This window comes from Dromiciops gliroides, chromosome 1 (assembly GCF_019393635.1).
Source record: "Dromiciops gliroides isolate mDroGli1 chromosome 1, mDroGli1.pri, whole genome shotgun sequence".
Classification (NCBI taxonomy): Eukaryota; Metazoa; Chordata; class Mammalia; order Microbiotheria; family Microbiotheriidae; genus Dromiciops; species Dromiciops gliroides.
Genome location: NC_057861.1, coordinates 627,532,270 through 627,550,917, shown reverse-complemented (window position 1 = coordinate 627,550,917; position 18,648 = coordinate 627,532,270). Strand labels below are relative to the sequence as shown.

The 18,648-nt window shown below is 38.7% G+C and overlaps 1 protein-coding gene across 1 annotated transcript in view; it reads left to right on the top strand.

Annotated features, from left to right (window-relative positions):
* Window positions 1–18,648, top strand: part of LMF1 (lipase maturation factor 1) — a 710,851-nt gene that overhangs the window by 331,257 nt on the left and 360,946 nt on the right. The window contains 1 exon segment of the mRNA XM_043976446.1: window positions 6,127–6,192. Coding sequence (XP_043832381.1) covers window positions 6,127–6,192 — 66 coding nt within the window.

Sequence of the window (18,648 nt, the reverse complement as noted above, 5' to 3'; positions counted from 1 at the left end):
GCATATGCTTCTTAATTGTCCTTTGGTGACATACAACTTAATTTGGGGGGGGGGAATTGTGGAATTCTATGACTATATTTACATTTTCATTTCTATATGCTTAAAATACAGAAATGTGTCTGAAATTCATTGTGTGAATGTATGGTACGTTTTCTAATATCATCATGCTAACAATAATCGTGCTTTGCCTAAGTACTCTGCCTATAATATATCATCCCAGTTTTGTAGTCAAGGAAATTGAAGGCTAGAGAGGTGGAGTGACTTTTTCCAAGGTTATACAAGTATTAAATGTAGGTTCACATGACTTCTGATTTCTTTTTCCCCCTTTATGCTATCTTTGTACTATGTTGCTTCCAAAGGAGTTGATTCCCCGCCCCCCAATACTATTGAGCATATTGCCTTTTTAAAAAAATTGATTAAATAATTGTTTCTGGACCTTTCAGTGAATTAGAAATTTTTTTGACAATAATAGGAGATAACTTTCACTCCCTGAAAGATGCCATTAAAATTTTTTTTCTTAGAGTGAAAGAAAAGGAAGATAATTACTTGTCTTCAGGAACATTCAAACATTATTTATTTATTTATTTGCTAGGCTTAAATAAATACCTCAGAAAGTGTTCAATGTCTTCTTCTTTTCTTGAAAATAAACCAAAACTCTAGTCTAAGCTAAATAATCATTTAGTCTTAGACATGGAAGTGATTTCAGAGGTTTTCTAGTCCAGAAGCCAGTTTCTAAAACACATTTTAGGAATCTTTCAAAGTCTCGTTAAAAAAAAAAATCCCTAAATGAGACAATGTATGCAAACCATTTTGTAGACCCCAAGTGCTATATAAATGTCAGCTATCCTTTGTATTATTTTTGTTATTGTTATCAGTCCTGAGATATGTTTATAACTGATTTTTATTTAGACCATACTTTTGCTACCCCCCCACATTGAGCTTATAACACCACCTGTTATTTTTTTTCAGTGTACATACACACAGTTTTTACTTTCAAAGAAATTTCGTTTTAGGCATCTGGCTTATATTCGAAAGAACAGCCTCTATGTGGATTGAATATATAGTATTATTTAGCCTCGAATTAAGCTTTAAATTATTTCATTATCAGTAATATAGGGTTCCTTTTTAAAGTGGCTATTTGATTGCTTTTTAAACTGTACTTAAGAATGAAAGCACATACTAAATGTTAGAGATTAGAATGTTTAAAATTGTGTAGTGGAATTTCATTCACTTTATAGATTGGGAAACTGAGGCTAAGAAAGAATCTGATTTCAGGGTTACACAATTAGTTCATAGCAAAGCTGAAACTAGATTTGGGTTAAAGTTATGTTCCCTGATTCCTAATTTCTTACTCTTTATATGATATGTTTTGTTAGCTGAATTTGCCCTATATTTAACTCACTTATGGAGCATTTTGAATAAAACAGGCCCTTAATAAGCATTTGCGAAATTGAATTGACTTATAACAAAAAGTGTGTGTGTGCGCGCGTGTGCGCATATGCACGTATACACAGACCCCCCCACACACACACACACAGTTTTTTGTTTTTTTTTTTTAAGGGACACTAGAGTAGTCAAAATGATAGCTCACATTTCTGAAGTGTGACTTGCAGCACTGTAATTAAAGTTTGCAAAACACTGTTCCCTCAAAAGCCCTGTGAGATGAGTGCCAAAATTATTGTCTGCCTTTTACACTTAAGGAAACAGATTGTCAAAAGTAAACATAAGGGGGCAGCTAGGTGGCACAGTGGTTAAAGCACAGACCCTGGATTCAGGGGGACCTGAATTCAAATCCAGCCTCAGACATTTGACACTTGCTAGTTGTGTGACCTTGGGTAAGTCACTTAACCCCCATTGCCCTGCAAACAAAACGAAACAAAACAAACAAAAAAAGTAAATGTATTTGCTCAGTATCATACAACCAGCAAATTTTCAGGTAGGATAGAAACCAAGCTCTCCTAACCTCATCCAAGTCACCTGCTCTCTCCACACTCCCTTGGCCTGTCTGCAATATAGGAAGTTAGAGTTTAGTCCGAAGCATTCCTAATAAGTGCAATTTATCAAAATCATTTTTCTTTGAAACTTGCATGAAACACTCTAGTCCAGATAGGGCTGGCAGATGGGGAAATGTATTATAATTGTATACAGAGCAAAGGGCCTGGCTTGGTCTTTTGACTAGTGGAGCTTTCTTCAGTTTGATGACTGTGATTCTAATCAGAGCCCTTTTAAGCATACTTCAAAGCCCAGCATAGGACCCAGCACATACCTTCAGGCTGCCGTCCCTGCTTGATTACACATCCCTCTGTTAGCAGCCTCATCTTTGGCCAGGTGTCTTTCCTGCTGTGGACGACTGATTCCTTTTTTCCTCTTCATTGCTTAGACAAAGAAATGTAATACAGATAGAACTGCCATCCAGAGAAGAAACCCACTGGTTTGGAAACCTCATTCTATTGTACATTGAAAAACATAAATGCTGGTCAGTCTCTGCTTCTGTTAATTTCACAGCCAATGAAAGAATGTGGTAATTAGTACCTTTTTTAAAAAAAAATTTAAAAGCACTCACCACCTGCCTTTTTCTTCCCTAGATTGTGTTCTTAAATTGCACTGCACCCCTCATTTTAATTTTAAGGTGAGTTTTGTGGATGTGTGAGGAAAAAACCCCCCTATCCTAACTTCCTATGATCATAAGTTTTAAAGTTGAAAGGGACCTTTAAGATCACATAACCCAGTTCTATCATTTTACAGATGGAATGTAGCTTCACAGAAAAACTGAGTCTTGCATATACAAGGGACTTGCTCAGACTATAACTATCACAAAATGAACCCAGTAACTTCATTTTCCCAACTATGTTCATAGATTTCTGCCAGAGATTATTAATATGTAACCTATGAATCTTTTCTTAGGAGTAAAATAATCTTTAAATGGGGGGGATATTTTATTTCATTAAGTGATTGAATCATGAAAACGTTTTAATAGAACCCCTCTCCTGGCCTATATGAAATACTTCTTTCTTTAAGAAAGTATGTTTGCTGTCTTTGGATCATAATTGGTTCTAGATATTGTTAGCCCCAAAGATACCATGATGGCCAAGAAGAGCTTAGCTGGATTCTGTTATACTTCCTGCATTTGTCAGAGCGTCTAGTCAGAGAAGCCCTGGCCACTATAGAGCAGACACATAATGCAGCTGGATTTTCAGATCTCAGGCAAAGCTTTTAGTGTCAGCAATGAGAACAGTCACTTTCTGACATCCAAATGGAGTCTTTGAATCTGGAATTTACCAAAAGAGAATAAACGTGATCTCCCAAGTGTCAGATTTGCACAAAGAATGTTCATTACATTTGCCAAGAAAATGGGCAGACGCCATCCCAGCCTTACTTGTCTCAGCATATGATGTTGTTTTGAAGATTTTATTGTCTAGTGTTCACCTGAAGCCTAAATACCCTGGTGAAAGCTGGTGAGAACCATGAGAGATCAACTCATTTCCCCATCATATCTTTCCTTTTCCATTCAAAGTTCTCTGAAAGAATCCTTAAAGTTTTCTGCCACTGATAAGGCATTATTTCAGCTATACAATCATGCCTATTTTATCCTCATCAGGTTTACTACTTCTGAAGTAAGAATAATAATTCATATTTATTTTTCTGACATTTAAGTTTCTCTTGATGCCTTCTATTTTTGTTTTACCTATGTAACAAAGTTAAGCAAAACCAACTGACAAAGTGACCATTTCTCTTTGTGTCTGCAGATTCAGTGACCAGGCTCCCCCATCATTTTCCTGAGTAGCTCACCTTTCTCTAGTACTTTATCTTTTTTTTTTTTTTTTTGGTGAGGCAACTGGAGTTAAGTGACTTGCCTAGGGTCATACAGCTAGTAAGTGTTAAGTGTCTGAGGTCAGATTTGAACTCAGGTCCTCCTGACTCCAGGGCTGGTGCTTTATCCACTGCGCCACCTAGCTACCCCTCCTCTAGTACTTTAAAAGCACTTTTCTCATAACACACCAATGATTTAAGTAGTATAAGGATTAGTTACCACATGAGGTAACTGAGGCTCCAGTGAGTTAAGTGGCTTGCCCAGAGTGACAGGGTTAATAAATATTAGAAGGAGGCTCTAACACAGTTATACTTTTAAGTTCTTTTTCCTCTGTAGCACACTCCATACCTGCTTCCATTAACTTCAGATTTTCTGTTTGAGACCTGTAAACCCAGTTCCAATTTTATACCTGTATTTTCTCTCATGCTGTTTGATTAAAGGAGGGTGGGCAGGGAGAGAGGTATATGAAAATTCAGCTTTGGCAGGAACTGTTGCATATCATTTTTGATAAACTGAATGCATACTGTGGTGACAATAACAAAAGGCCAAGAGTTTCTCTTTTGTTCTATATGTTCAGCAAAGAAATTAGTAGCTGTCTTGTCTGTGCTCATCACAGTCTGCTATTATTGCTGGAGCATAAATGAAAAACTGTTGTCTTTTTAAAAAATTTTAAAATTTACAGAAACCCAAAGAAATAACATTAATAATAATTGTTACTAAATTCACCAAATTGAAATATAATACACAAAATTATGTTTAAGCTGAATAACTCTTAGACTTTTTTTTTGGGAGGGGCAATGGGGGTTAAGTGACTTGCCCAAGGTCACACAGCTAGTAAGTGTCAAGTGTCTGAGGCTGGATTTGAACTTAGGTCCTCCTGAATCCAGGGCCAGTGCTCTATCCACTGTGCTACCTAGCTTCCCCACTCTTAGACTTTTAAATAAATTATGTTTAAAAAACTGAATATAGTTAAAATGATTTCCAACTGATTTTTCAAAAATACATTAACCTAAACAGTATTAGAAAATGTTTTCCCATAGGCAGTGTTTCTGCATTCATTTGCTTCCTCCATTTATTTTATGTCTGCCTTGTGTAAACGCTATTCCAGGGAATGTACAAAGATAAACACAATGATCATTGTCCTTATGGAGGTTACAATCTAGCAGACACATGTGATAAGTGATATGGTGAAAGGGAGAGAGCACTGGATTTGGGAATCATGATCTGGGTCTAAGTCTTAGCTTTGTTATCTTTTACCTGTGTGAACTTGATTGAGTGACCTAATCTTTGTTCCTCAATTTCTTCATTTTGTAAAGTCACAGTTTGTACCCGATCATGTCTGAAGTACTCTTCAGCTTTAGATCCTCAAACCCTCATTTAGTGAAGATGAGCAGATAGATGCTTAGGGAAGTGAACGAACGGTGTTTTGACTCAGCTGCTTCTTGTCTCAAGTGACTAAATGAAGGCATAATATGGATTAGCAGGACCTGCTTAACAATATATTAAATATGTTCTTGTAAGACTGCTTTTTTTTCAGGGCATCATTATGTGGGGGGTATGACTATCTCTAGTTCTTGTAGTTTCTTTATTCATTTTTAAAAATTTCATATTTCTACCACTTTTGTTTTAACCTTTCACTAAAGGTCTTTGTGCTTTCATTTAGTTTTATCTTTATACTTTACTTCTAGTGTGAAAGAAAAGCCATTGCTGGACAACACATTTCCATTTATAATGAACAGTTTGGGAGAGGCATCATGTGTAGTGGATAGAAGAGGGCTGGCTTGAGAGCCAGGACAACATGGGTTCAAGCCACACCTCTGACAAATAATTGACCCAGGATGGGTCACTTAACCTCTAGGGGCTCCAGGCAGCCCCCTAAGAAGCCAGGTTGTTGTGCAGAATGGAAATAAGCATTTCCTTCAATTCCGTGTTTTTGTTTTTGTTTTTTAAAGCACCAAAACACATGATTCTGAGGTGTCTATAGACATCCTAGCTACAAAAAATGATTAAGAAGCCCTACTCTAAGTTTAAAAGTTGCAGAGGAGGTGATGGCCTGCATTGTTCAAGGAAACTCCCCACCTGGAATTCCCTATGTGATGAAATTGCAAGTCCAAGTCATATATCCTTTGGTTAGGTTTATTTTAAAGCTGTAGAGATACCTTTTTTTTTTTTTTTTTTGCCTTTTCCTGAGTTTACTTTGTTTGGGAGAAGAGAGAAGAGTCATCCATGTGAATCCATCTGCCCTTTTCTGTCATTAACACCTGTTCTTTTACTCACATAAGAGTGATTTTAAATATTTGCTCTTAATTTTGCAGGGCCTGATTAAAGTGAGGGGAGATCGATGCTGGAGAGAGCTAACCTGTATGGACTATCATTATGAGGTAAGTTAATTACAACAGATTTACTCATCTGTTTGCCATATTGATAAACCTGATTTTCAGGATCTTACCCAGATGATTACATTTTTCTGTATCTGATGCTATGACTTTCTATCTATGCTATGCAGTTCCAATAGAAGAACTCTGAGGCTTCTTCCCTTTGCCTGGGAGCTTCATTTGTATTTTCTAGGATGACTTTGTCTGGAGTGAGTAAGTAGCAGAAACAAACAAAGCCAAAGACTATTCACCTTTAGGGCCTTACTACCAACTCTTTTGAAGGATTATGGATTTCAGGGGAAGGTCAAGCTCAGGAAGTTGTTGTTGTTTGTTGTTCAGTCTTTTGTTGTTGTTGTCATCGTCCCTGGGTTTTGGTGACCCCATTTGGGGTTTTCTTAGCAAAGATACTGAAGTGGCTTGCCATTTCCTTCTCCAGCTTGTTTTACAGATGAGGAAACCGAGGCAAACAGGATTAAATGATTTGCCCAGGATCACATAGCTAGTTTCCGAGGCTAGGTTTGAATTCAGGTCTTCCTGATTCCAGGGCTGGTGCTCTATCCACCCCACCTCCTAGCTTTGTTACTTTCAGCTAAAATGAATGTGAATTTTAACTAAGCTGAGTCCTCCAGGCACAGGGAAAACTGTCTCTATTATGAAACCCAAATTTGGTTTTTCAAAGATGAATATATGCATAAAACTTAGCGATCAGCAAACCCAAAGTCATGTTGAATTTCTGTTTGTTTTTTTTTTTCCCAGAGTTTCTATTGGATTTACCAGTTAGATTATAATTGTTTTCATTTTGGTTTCTGATTCTGTCACCTTTTAGGAAGAAAAAGAGGTATAATCAAGCAATCTTAAATACTTGTTACCACAATTACACGTTTGGATTTTGTAGGAATATATGATAGCCATAGAATTGGATAACTAATTATATTGATGTATCACCTGTAAGACAAAGAAATAACCTTTCCCACCTCCATTCCAATGGGAATAAGCATACTCACGTGAGCACTGGAATTCTCATTGTCACTAGCAACATTCTTATGAAATCACTGAATTTCAGAGTTGGAAGGGATTTCATTAACCATCTAATCCTGCCTGAATAGGAATTCCCTATATAGGATATCAGACAAGCTTTTCCTTGGTCACTTTTGCTTGACTAGGATTTTGCCTATTCTGCTTAGCCCCACAGGCCGAGAGGCATAAGCATAATCCTTTCAGGTGTCAGTCCTTCAAATTTGGGAAGATATCACCCCCCCTCTCCCCAAGATTTTAAGTCTAAGAAACTCCATTTCCCTCACCTTATCCTCAGAGATGACAGAAATGGACAATAACAAATGTTAAAGGGATTACAGAAAAATAAGCACATGAATGCATTGTTGTTGAGGTTGTGGATTGGTACAGCAATTCTTTGGAATTCTGTCCAGAAAATCACTGATAACTATGTATGTTGTGAGGAAATGGGGAATGGTCTCCTCTCAATAAGAGTATAATAGTCACCATTTAAATTACACTCCTCTGGACCTGTTTGAGGAAAAAGGTCTCCTTCCCATCCTCCCTCTCCGGCAAACAAAATCAGATGGTTCAGGGAAGCCCTGAGCTGGTCTCAATTAGGCCCGCTCCTGAGCTTTATCCATATAAAGGAGGATTGAAGAACTGTCCCTGTATCACCTCCCCCATTGGCTAAGAACCCAAAGAATAATTATGGAAATTAGGGTTAGGAATACTTCCTTCTGGTTAGCTAGTTTTGGCCAGTAGATTGTAACCCTTGAGTAATCGAACCAGTGATGAAAAAGAGGAGGGTCCATTCAAGTTAGGGACTAGGGTTTAAAACAGGGCCTGTGAGCCCCCATTCTTGCACCCACCAGCTGCACACTGGGTTGCCCATTCTCTCGAGAATGACAATAAATAAACTCAACACTGCTGAGTTCCAGAGAATTATTGAGCAGGAGTCATTTACCTCACATATGCCTTTCGACCCAGTAACACCTCTACTAGGCCTGTGCCACAAATACCTCAAGGAAAGAGGGAAAGTACCGGTAGATAGACAAATATCTGTAGCAGTTCAACTCATCCTCACAAAGCATGATCTTGAGGCCATTGACTCCCATTATTGTCTAATAGATGCTCTCCAATTTATTGTTGTTCCTCTTAATTTTGTGTTCTTTGCACATTTGATAAAGATACCATCTGTACTTTTATCCAGGTAACTAATAGAAATAAATGTTCAATGTCATAAGCACAGATCCCTGCCGTACACCATTTCTACATCTCCTTCCACTGACATCAAAGCGGAATGACTTTACTTTGTTACAGGCTATTAAACAGTCCCCCATATGCCTAAATACTATCAGCTACTGCTGGATATTGTCCATGTAACAAGCATGAGAGTCTTTGTAGAAGTAGAAGGTTTTCCTAAGATCTAGGAAAACTATATCTCTACAACATGATTTTCATTTAGCAGTCTGGAAATGTGATCAGTCTGGTATAACCTGCTGTTAGTCACTGCTTCCTTTTTTTTTTTAAATTAATTAATTTTTTTTTAGTGAGGCAATTGGGGTTAAGTGACTTGCCCAGGGTCACACAGCTAGTAAATGTTAAGTGTCTGAGGCCGGATTTGAACTCGGGTACTCCTGACTTCAGGGCTGGTGCTCTATCCACTGCACCACCTAGCTGCCCCACTGCTTCCTTTTTATATGTTTAGTAATCAGCTCATTAAACAATATGTTTTAAAATTTTTTTCTCAGGAATTGAAGTTACAGTCACTCATTTCAACTCTCTCACTACTTCAGTTTGACCTCTACTTCCCCCATCAAACTGATCTTCCTAAAGTGAAGATCTGACACTCTCTCTCTCTCACCTCCCTCCACCCCTGTCCCATTCAAAAAAACTTCCTACCTGTATAGTCTTCTTACAGCTTACTACCCTCCACATACTCTGCAATCTAATGACACTAGCTTCCTACTTGTCCTCCCACAAGGCACTATATTTCCCAACTCCTGATATCCCCAGTGCCTATAATTCCATGCCTAGGATGCTTTCTGGTGCTCGCCTCCACCTCCTGATTTCTTTCAAGGTTTAGCTAAAATCACTTCTTTCCAATTCTCTTAATGCTTGTGCCTTTCCCCTGTTGATTATCTACATTTTACTATAATCATCTGCATAATGTCTCCCGCATAAGACTGAGCTTCTGGAAAGGAGGTGCTGCACCCCCATTCTTTGTATCCTTAGCACGGAACACAATGCTTAGCTCATAGTAGGCACTTTAATAAATGTTTGGTAACAGACCTCAAGTCAGCTTGAATACTGCACTCTTTTTCCCTTTAAAAAATAGGAACAGGGGGCAGTTAGGTGGTGCAGTGGATAAAGGTCCAGCCCTGGATTCAGGAGGACCTGAGTTCAAATTCTACTTTAGACATGTGACACTTACTAGCCGTGTGACCCTGGGCAAGTCACTTAACCCTCATTGCCCCGCCAAAAAAAGGAAAACAAAACCAAAACCAAACCCAAACAAACAAAAAACCCAAAGGGAACAACCTTTGCTCATCTCCTCATTCTTGGAATGTTTTCTCTCTTCATCTCTACCCTTCACAATTCCCACCTTGAAGGCTTAACTAAGGTGCTACCTTCTCCATAAAACTCTACCTGATTTCTTCAGCCAAATGTATTTTCTCATCTTCTTAAAACTCTTACTGAGTTTTTCTTTGTCTTCATTATGCCCTGCCTTGTATTATACCTGTTCGTACAGATGTATCACCTCCCCCAATAAGAATGCAAACTCCTTTTCTGAGATAGTAATGTGCATTTAAACACATACTTTTTCATTATGTAGACATGTATATATTAGATTACCAGAACACTCTGTTTTCTTTGCCATATCACTGAACATTACCTTTTCTTTTTCGCTTTCAAGAATTATTTTTGGTGCTTGATCAGATGCGGTTTCATATTTTTATAAGAATTCTACTGAAAATTCCTGTTTTTGAGAAATTCTTATAAAAAATATAGTGAGTTAAGGAAGTATTTTTATTTTGAGATGATAATAAGAAGCCTTCATTGCTTTCTTTCTTTTTCTTTTCTTTTCTTTTTTTTTTTCGGGGCAGTGAGGGCTAAGTGACTTTCCCAGGGTCACACAGCTAGTAAGTGTCAAGTGTCTGAGGCTGGATTTGAACTCAGGTCCTCCTGAATCCAGAGCCAGTGCTCTATCACTGTGCCACCTAGCTGCCCCGCTTTTTTTTTTAGTTTACTTTTTTAGTATATTTTGTGATGAGAGTGACAGAGTGTGCTCAGGGCTTTTCTTTACAAGATACTTGTTAAACACTAAAAGAAGAATAAGGTTCAGGGTTGAGGGAGAGGAGATTTAGTCGAAGATTTTGTTGGGTTATAAGCCTTTCTCTTCTTGGTTCTCATGGGTAAACTATAGGTACATCCTCATCTAACACTGTTGATGGAAACATAGCAGGTGAATATATAGCAGTCAGAGCAACATGGGGGACTGGGGAGTTGGTTCCAGAGGAATGATGTTACAAATAAATAGGCAATTGACAAAATGTTGTGACAGGAGATTTTAGCAAAGCATTTCTATGAAATTACTGTGAAACAACATTGAGTGAGGCACTCTTATGGGAGGTGTGTCTGAGACTTGTTTCTTTTAAATTGCATTTTGGATAGCCTTTATCTACAAAGGGCAATGGGGGTGGGGATATGACTGTTTGAAATGCCAGGTGTCATGGATAGACTAGCTCTCAGACAGGTTTCTGATATTGCTGTGACCCTTAGGACCTCTACATCATAAGGAATATTATAAAGCTTATTGTGTTATGAGGTCAGTAATTTGCCTTCTGAATTTAAAGGACTCTACAGAGAGAATTGAGGGTAGTGGGGTTATAATCACACATGTTTTACAAAGGATAAAACCCATTTTTGCATTTTGGTTCTAAGGTGTGATTTCAGCATAATTTTCAGTAGTTTGGTTTGGTTTAATTTGATTTGTTTTTCAAAGAACTTTACTTTTCATTCTAAGGGAAAATGGGTAAGAAAGGTTTAAAAATAGTTTGTTTGTTTTTTTTAAAAAAAGAGGGAAACTTGGGGCAGCTAGGTGGTGCAGTGGATAGAGCATCAGCCCTGGATTCAGGAGGTCCTGAGTTCAAATCCGACCTCAGACATTTGACATTTACTAGCTGTGTGACCCTGAGCAAGTCACTTAACCCCAATTGCCTCACCAAAAAAAAAAAAAAAAGAGGGAAACTTGGATATCATACTACTTTGGGAAAAAACAACAACAATTTTTTGATGGCAAACTGTAAAGAAATCAGAAACATATGAGTTAAGTTTCCCTTAATAAAATACAAATATGAAGGGGAAAGGATACTCCCAAATATCTTTAGGAGTAGGTTGAATCTAGTCAGTTGACAAACAATTTGACAAGTTCCCCCAAACCTCCCACCTCTTTCATTCCTGGTCGTTTCACCCTTTGCAAATATGTGAGCTAGCAGTAAGATGAGCCAATGAAGAGATATTAATCAGAGTGTTTATCCAGAAATGACAAAATCCAGGCCTTTGCCTACTCTGGGCTACAGTCAGCACCCCCAAAATTGATCAGTCATATGTATTTGATTTTTCAAGGATTGCTTATTGCTAAATCTGTATCTCTGTGTGTGCACATGTGTGTGAATTACTATAATTAAAATAGCATCACCTGAAAATGAGTAAAACCATTCCCTCAAATACTTTTGTTCCAATGTTATTAAAAACACCCAGGGGAATAAAACTGCTGAACTTTAAAGAGGCAAATCAATGCTAGCTATAGTGCAGTAATATCTCACTTATCCAGAGGTCACCAACACCTACCCTCTGAAAATCTTACCTATCCAACAAGAAAACAGAAAGGACATCTCAGCTGCCAAAAAAAAAAAAAATTGTAAAGCACTGTATAGTTTATGGAATACTTATATATATGTATATATATATATGTATGTATATATATATACACACACATATATACATACACACATATATATTATATATGCACATATATATGTATATATATATACATACATACATACACACACATATATTTTATTTGATCCTTATGAACTCCTTGAGGTCAAGGACTATCTTTGGCTATTCTTTGTAGCCCTAGTGCTTGGCACAGGCATGGCAAGTTGTAGGTGTTTAATAAATGCTTATTGACTGACTGACTTTGAGAAGTAAGCAGTAAAAAATATCATTATTCTGTTTTTATACATGAGGAAACATGTATGCCCTCAAGGTTACATGGCTAGAACATGACAGATTCTGGACTAAAACTCGGGTCTTCCTTCGGACTCTGTCACATTCTCTCTTTGATTGTTCTAGAGTTTGTAGGCTTAGAGACCTTTACTTTGAGCCTTTTTACTCTTGGTTTTGGCACCATTCTAACAACCTTGCCCATCTGGTTTCCTATACAACAGCCTATCAAAAACAATGGATTGCTATGGGCAGGGAGTACAGAAAAGAGGGAAGGCTAGCCAAACCAGACACAATGGCAGCACTGAGAGGCCATACCTGACACCCTGACAGTGACGAAGGAGACAGAAAAACAGGAGAAGCACCTTACTAAGCACAATAGTCTGGAAACATGGATCCCAGAAGTAAACAGTCATACATCCCTACGTAGGTACTGGGTAGAACAGAGTTGTTATGGGGATAGGACACCTGTCTGAAGTAACTTTCCTTGAGAAGAAAGACACACCTTGAAGCAAGAGAGATAAGCCTATTAGGTATGGCCGCTGCCTGAATGGCACCAAGGGGACAGAGATCACTCCAGAAGTCCTCTCATTCAAGCCTACACTCACCCACCCCCAAAGAGAACTTTCCACAGTCAGATCCCATCAGTCCCTCCACAATCCATCCTCTATAAAAGTTTTTACCTTTTTCCTGTTCAGGGAGATAGGTATCTCAGAGAATCATGTCTCTGTGCCATGCTTTCTCCCCATGAGAAAGGACTTTTCTCATGGTTTCTCTTGGTTTCCTTTCTCTAGAGCCTAAATAAAATATTATTTTATTCTGATTGGATTTGTGTTCGTGTAATTGTTTAAAGAGGAATACCTAAGGACACCAACCATTTCCCCGTGACAAAAGTCAGGTAATTTTTTCTCACTACTGATGTTCCTCAGTCAGCAAAATGTTTAAGTTATTTGCAGTCTTCTGTATGGTAAGAAAGGAATTTAAATTATATCTCAAAAATCTTTCCAGATAGATTCATCTGGAAGATTTACTTAGGGAAAATGTCTAATTCTCTTATGTTGCTAGAAAATTGAGACTTTATTATACAGCTAAAAGTTATGAGAAGAATGTAATGGATATATTTGATCAGCAGTTAGTGCAGCCATCACCATCTTTACTAATAAAGTTCATGTTCCTCAACCTGTTGCTCAAGTAAAGAAAGACCCAACTAGGAATCCTGGCACCTGGGACAAAGTCTGTTGGAGTGGGGGGCTGAGGTATGTTCCTTCCTATGCTTGGCTGAGCTAGACTAGAGATAGAGGTTATGAGAGTTGAGCAGCTGGGGGCCAACATGCTTGAAGGGGTAGAGAAGACAGATCCAAATACTGAACTTGTTGAGGAGGAAGACTGAACTAGAGATTCATATATGATAAGAACAGGGATCTGAACCAAATGGAGTGAACTTTAAAGGAAGAGGGGAACAGGAAGTGTGGCGGCTCTTGCTTCTGGCCAGATGTGTGTCAGGGAATGAGGCAGCTAACCTGGGAGAGGATGCTGAGAGGTAAAGCTTCAGGAACAAAGCTAGGTTTCAGTAAGCACCAGAAAATGGAAAGAATGTGAGAGGCAAAGATGATAGAGGTCATCTGATCCAAAATACTTCCTTTTATAGATAAACTATGGTCCAGAGAGGTGACCATATTAGTGTCAAATATAGCATTCAAAATCAGGTCCCCCAACTCTACATTCAGGGCTTAGAGCTATACTTGGCACATGATAAACACTTAATAAATAAATGTTTTTTTCATTTATTCATTCATTTCCCTATATTATAGTAGAGAGGAGATCTGCCTTCAGTGGAAAGGGAAGTCAAAGGTAGATAAAGACTAGGGGAGGGATTATCACTGATTGGGATGGGGGAAAGAAGGGCACCAGCAGTCCTTTATCCTTTTTGTCACTCAGTCCTTTCATCTAATTTTGGGGTGATATCAATGCCTCTTGTTTCAGGCCAGTTGGCCAGGATGTGGGCAGTCTTTGCCCTAGAAGGAAGATGTCCAAGGAGAAGGACATACCACCACCAAACTCTGGAAGCTCTGGACTCCAGCAAGCAGAGGAGGGAGCTGATATGGACAGTTCTGGACCCTTTCCCCTCCCCTCAACTACACCCTAGTAATTATGCTAGTTGCAGTTTCAAGCAACTATAGGATCTGGCCCAAACTTGCCTTATCTCTCATTGTTGTTGTTTAGTCTATTAGTCTGTCCAATCCATTTGGGGTTTTCTTGGCAAAGATACTGAAGTGGCTTGCCATTTCCTTCTCCAGCTCCTTTTACAGATGAGGAAACTGAGGTAAACAGGGTTAAGTGACTTGCTCAGGGTCACACAGCTAGTAAGACTCTGAGGCAGGATTTGAACTCAGGTCCTACTGCAGGCCTAACACTCTATCCATTGCTCCACCTAGCTGCCCACTGCCTTATCTCCCCTTATTCCTTTTTTTATGCTCTATGCTCCAAACAAATTGTAATGCTTCCTCCTTAGCCTGACCTGAGTTTCTGTTATATTCCCCACCCAGGTCCTCTTCCTCCCTGAGTATCTGTCTGGTCCCTCTCCTTGTCAACATCTCATCACCCAGCAAGGCAGAGTCAAATGCTACCTTCCCTAAGAATCCTTCCCTGACCTCCCTTAATCAGAGGAGACCTCTTCCTCCTCTGATCTCCCAGGGCAATTTGTCCCTCTCATATATGACACTTAATACCTCTTCCCTTCTATCAGAGTTATGTGCTCTTTCCTTTAAAATCCTATGGCCTCCTTCCCTCCTCCAGAAATATGAAAGGCACAACACAGAACTCTTAGACTTTCTGAAAAACCGTGCTCTACAGAAGTTGCTTGAGTTTCTCAATCAAACCTGTTAAATGTGGTGTTCTTCTATTTGGGGATCTTTTTGTCAGTGGACAATAGGATATCTAATGGGTTGAGTAAATTTGTTCCTAAATAGGAATACCAGGCACACGGGCTTTCAAATAATTAAATTCATTAAATGTTTATTAAACTTCTATTATGTGCAAGGGAGTATCCTAGTCACTGGAGTTATAAAGCTAAAAATGACATATTTATACTGCGGGAAGGTGGAATACAACATGAACTCACATAGAAAATTCAAAGGAAAATTTCTATTGTGTGTGTGTGTGTGTGTGTGTGTGTGTGTATTTGTTTCTGCCACTAGAAAGTAAGTTAATTAGATGGAGGGACTATCGTGTTTGTATTTATATCCTTAGTACCTATTGCAGTGCTTACACATGGTAAGTGCTTAATTAATGGGTCAAATCTATCTCAATAACAAACATACAAATCCATTAAAATGGATTTCTTTTACTTATATTTATATTTCCTGGGCTTAGCACAGTGCCTGGAACATAGTAAACACTTAATCAATGTTTATCGACTTGAAAATAACTTTAATAAATTGCAAATATAGTTATTGCTAGTAATCCTAAAGATATATATTTTTAAAAGTATTCCTGTAGGGGCAGCTAGGTGGCACAATGGATAAAGCACCAGCCCTGGATTCAGGAGTACCTGAGTTCAAATCTGTCCTCAGACACTTGACACTTACTAGCTGTGTGACCCTGGGCAAGTCACTTAACCCCCATTGCCCCGCAAAATAAAAAGTATTTCTGTAAACAGTCTGGAATTAGATTATTTCTCCTGGGCTTTACCTTGCAATCACCTTGACACGTGGCCAGGTAGATTCCCAGACTCCTAGAAGAGAAAGAAACTGCTGCATGTGCTTTGGATAATCAGGTAGAACCTGAGAGAGAAAATGAAGAGCACTTACTCCATCTTTAGGCTTCCCTCAGAAGTATCCCTTCCCTAACCTGCCCTACCCCAATTGAATAGTAGCCCTGCTCCCTAATCTGTCTAGGAGAAGACAGAGGTTGCCAGTCCAGAAGGCAGAGCCTTCAGAAGACCCTCTGTAAGCTCCACTCACTACTTATGGTTTGGTCAGGTTTCCATGCTAGAGTATCCATGTCTACTTCCCAGTTGAAGGCGACATTATAACTTTGGCAGTCAAAGTTCTATGGCAGGTCTGAGGACCTCTAGAGAGGACTCATTGCCCTCCCTGCCCTCCCTCCCTTTTCCAAGGATGTCAGTTTTGAATAAAGGATGTTCAACTTTGTTAACAGAAAGTCCCTCCTCAATCTAGTTAAAAGGCTTACTGGAGCTCACAGTTACCGACATGATCAGGCTACAAAGGAAACTGAAAAGTGGTCAGATGAGTAGGAGGAAAATCTGGAGGGAATAGTGTCAGAAAAATCCAGAGAGAAGAGGGGATATTCAAGAGGAGGTCAGCAGTGTCAGACGCAGTCCATAGATCAAGACCATCCATTTTGGCAATTAAGAGATCATTAGTAACTTCGGAGAGAGCAATTTTAGTTGAGTGATGAGGTCAGAAGCCAAACTGCAAGGTTTGAAGACTGAGTGAGCAGAGAGGAAGTGGGGGCATTGAGTACAAATAGCGTTTTCTAGGAGTTTGACTGAAGTTGGGAGGAGAGAGAGAGGACGATAGCTTGAGGAGAAGATAGAGCCTAGTAAAGAGTTTGGGTTTTTTAATTAATTAATTATTTTTTTTAAAGGATAGGGGAACGAGTTTGAGAATAGTAGAGAATGAGCCAATAGATAGGGAGAGGTTGAAGATTCAAAACTGAAGTTACAATTCATGATTGAACTTACAATCTGCTGGAGAAAACTGGGATGGGAGTGGGATGGGGTCAGGGGCATATGTCATAGGTTTAGCATTGACAAGAAAAAAGGCCATTTCATTGTCCAAGATTGGGGGTAGGGGGAGGAAAGAGTAAGAGATGCTCTCAAGGGGTTTTGACATGAAGAGAAGAAGAAAATAGTTCACATCAAATGGTCTCAATTTTCTCAGTAAAGTAATAGGTGAGGTCTTCAGGGGAGGGGAAGAAGAGAAAAGAAGCTCTGTAATAGATTCTGTGGGGAATGAGATAGAAAACCAATTAAGGAGGAATAATAAGATGTCTTGCTTCGGAGAGGGTCTAATTGACATTGGATAACATAAATTTATAATGTACCTAGTCAGCACAATTGTGTGACTGCCTACTGCTCCATTCATCAGAATGTGAATAGAAGTTGAGGAGGCAGATGGTGAGTTATCCTAGAATTTGACTAGATGAATGAGACAAGAACTCCAAGGACTCTATAGAGGTGACTAACTATAGAATGGAGATTGAAAAGGGAGGGTAAGTTAGGGTAGGCATAAGAGGCTGAGAAAGTACAGATGAGTGGAGTGAGGAGGTACAGAATCAAATATGCAAATAATTATAGTGATTGTATTTAACCTCCTCTAATTTTCTGGTTTTAAATCCAGTTCACAGAAACATGTTGTTCAGTTGTTTCAGTCATGTACGAATCTTCAAGACTCCATTTGGGTTTTCTTGGCAAAGATATTGGAGTGGTTTGCCATTTACTCCTCCAGCTCATTTTACAGATGAGAAAATTGAGGCAAACAAGGTTAAGTAACTTGTCCAGGGTCATGCAGCTAGGAAATAGCTGAGGCCAAATTTGAACTCCACTGTGCCTCCTAAATGATGGATTCAGTATTGTGAGAAATAATTATTAATAATCAATATTTTGGGGGACCCAGAGAGCTCTCATTCTTTCTTAGTCCTTTCCCCCTCCCCCACTCAAAGTCTAAGTTCTCTTTGAAAGTAAGATTCATCTAGGTCAAACCAGACCCAAGCTTACAAAGGAATCTTGGATGGAGATAGATCCTTTTTGTCTAGAGAGTCCAAGGATGTTACTGATGAGATTAAACCACACCTAGATGGAAACTATTTTGCCCTCATCTGCATGAGTGGGGGTCTCTCACGTCATCCCTGGACTTTATTTTAATATAATCCACCTCCAGTCATGTCAACTAATTAGATTTGAATGATTTTAATCAATTAGATTTAATTGCTGTGTGATGGACCTCCTACAGTTGGAAGGATATAGGAACCAAGATCCAGCTTCCATGAAGGGTCTTTGGTCTGAGAGAGACAGCCAAAAGACCTCCTTTTATTAATATCATGCTGGAATATTAACAAAATGATTAAATTACCTAGAAACTCATATTTTTAATCATCACAATATGCAAAGTGAGACATATTTTTGGACATTGGCAGTGTAGGAATTTGTTTTGCTTTAATATGCATATTTGTTATGAGGTTTGTTTTTTAATTTGGGGTGAGAGAGGAAAT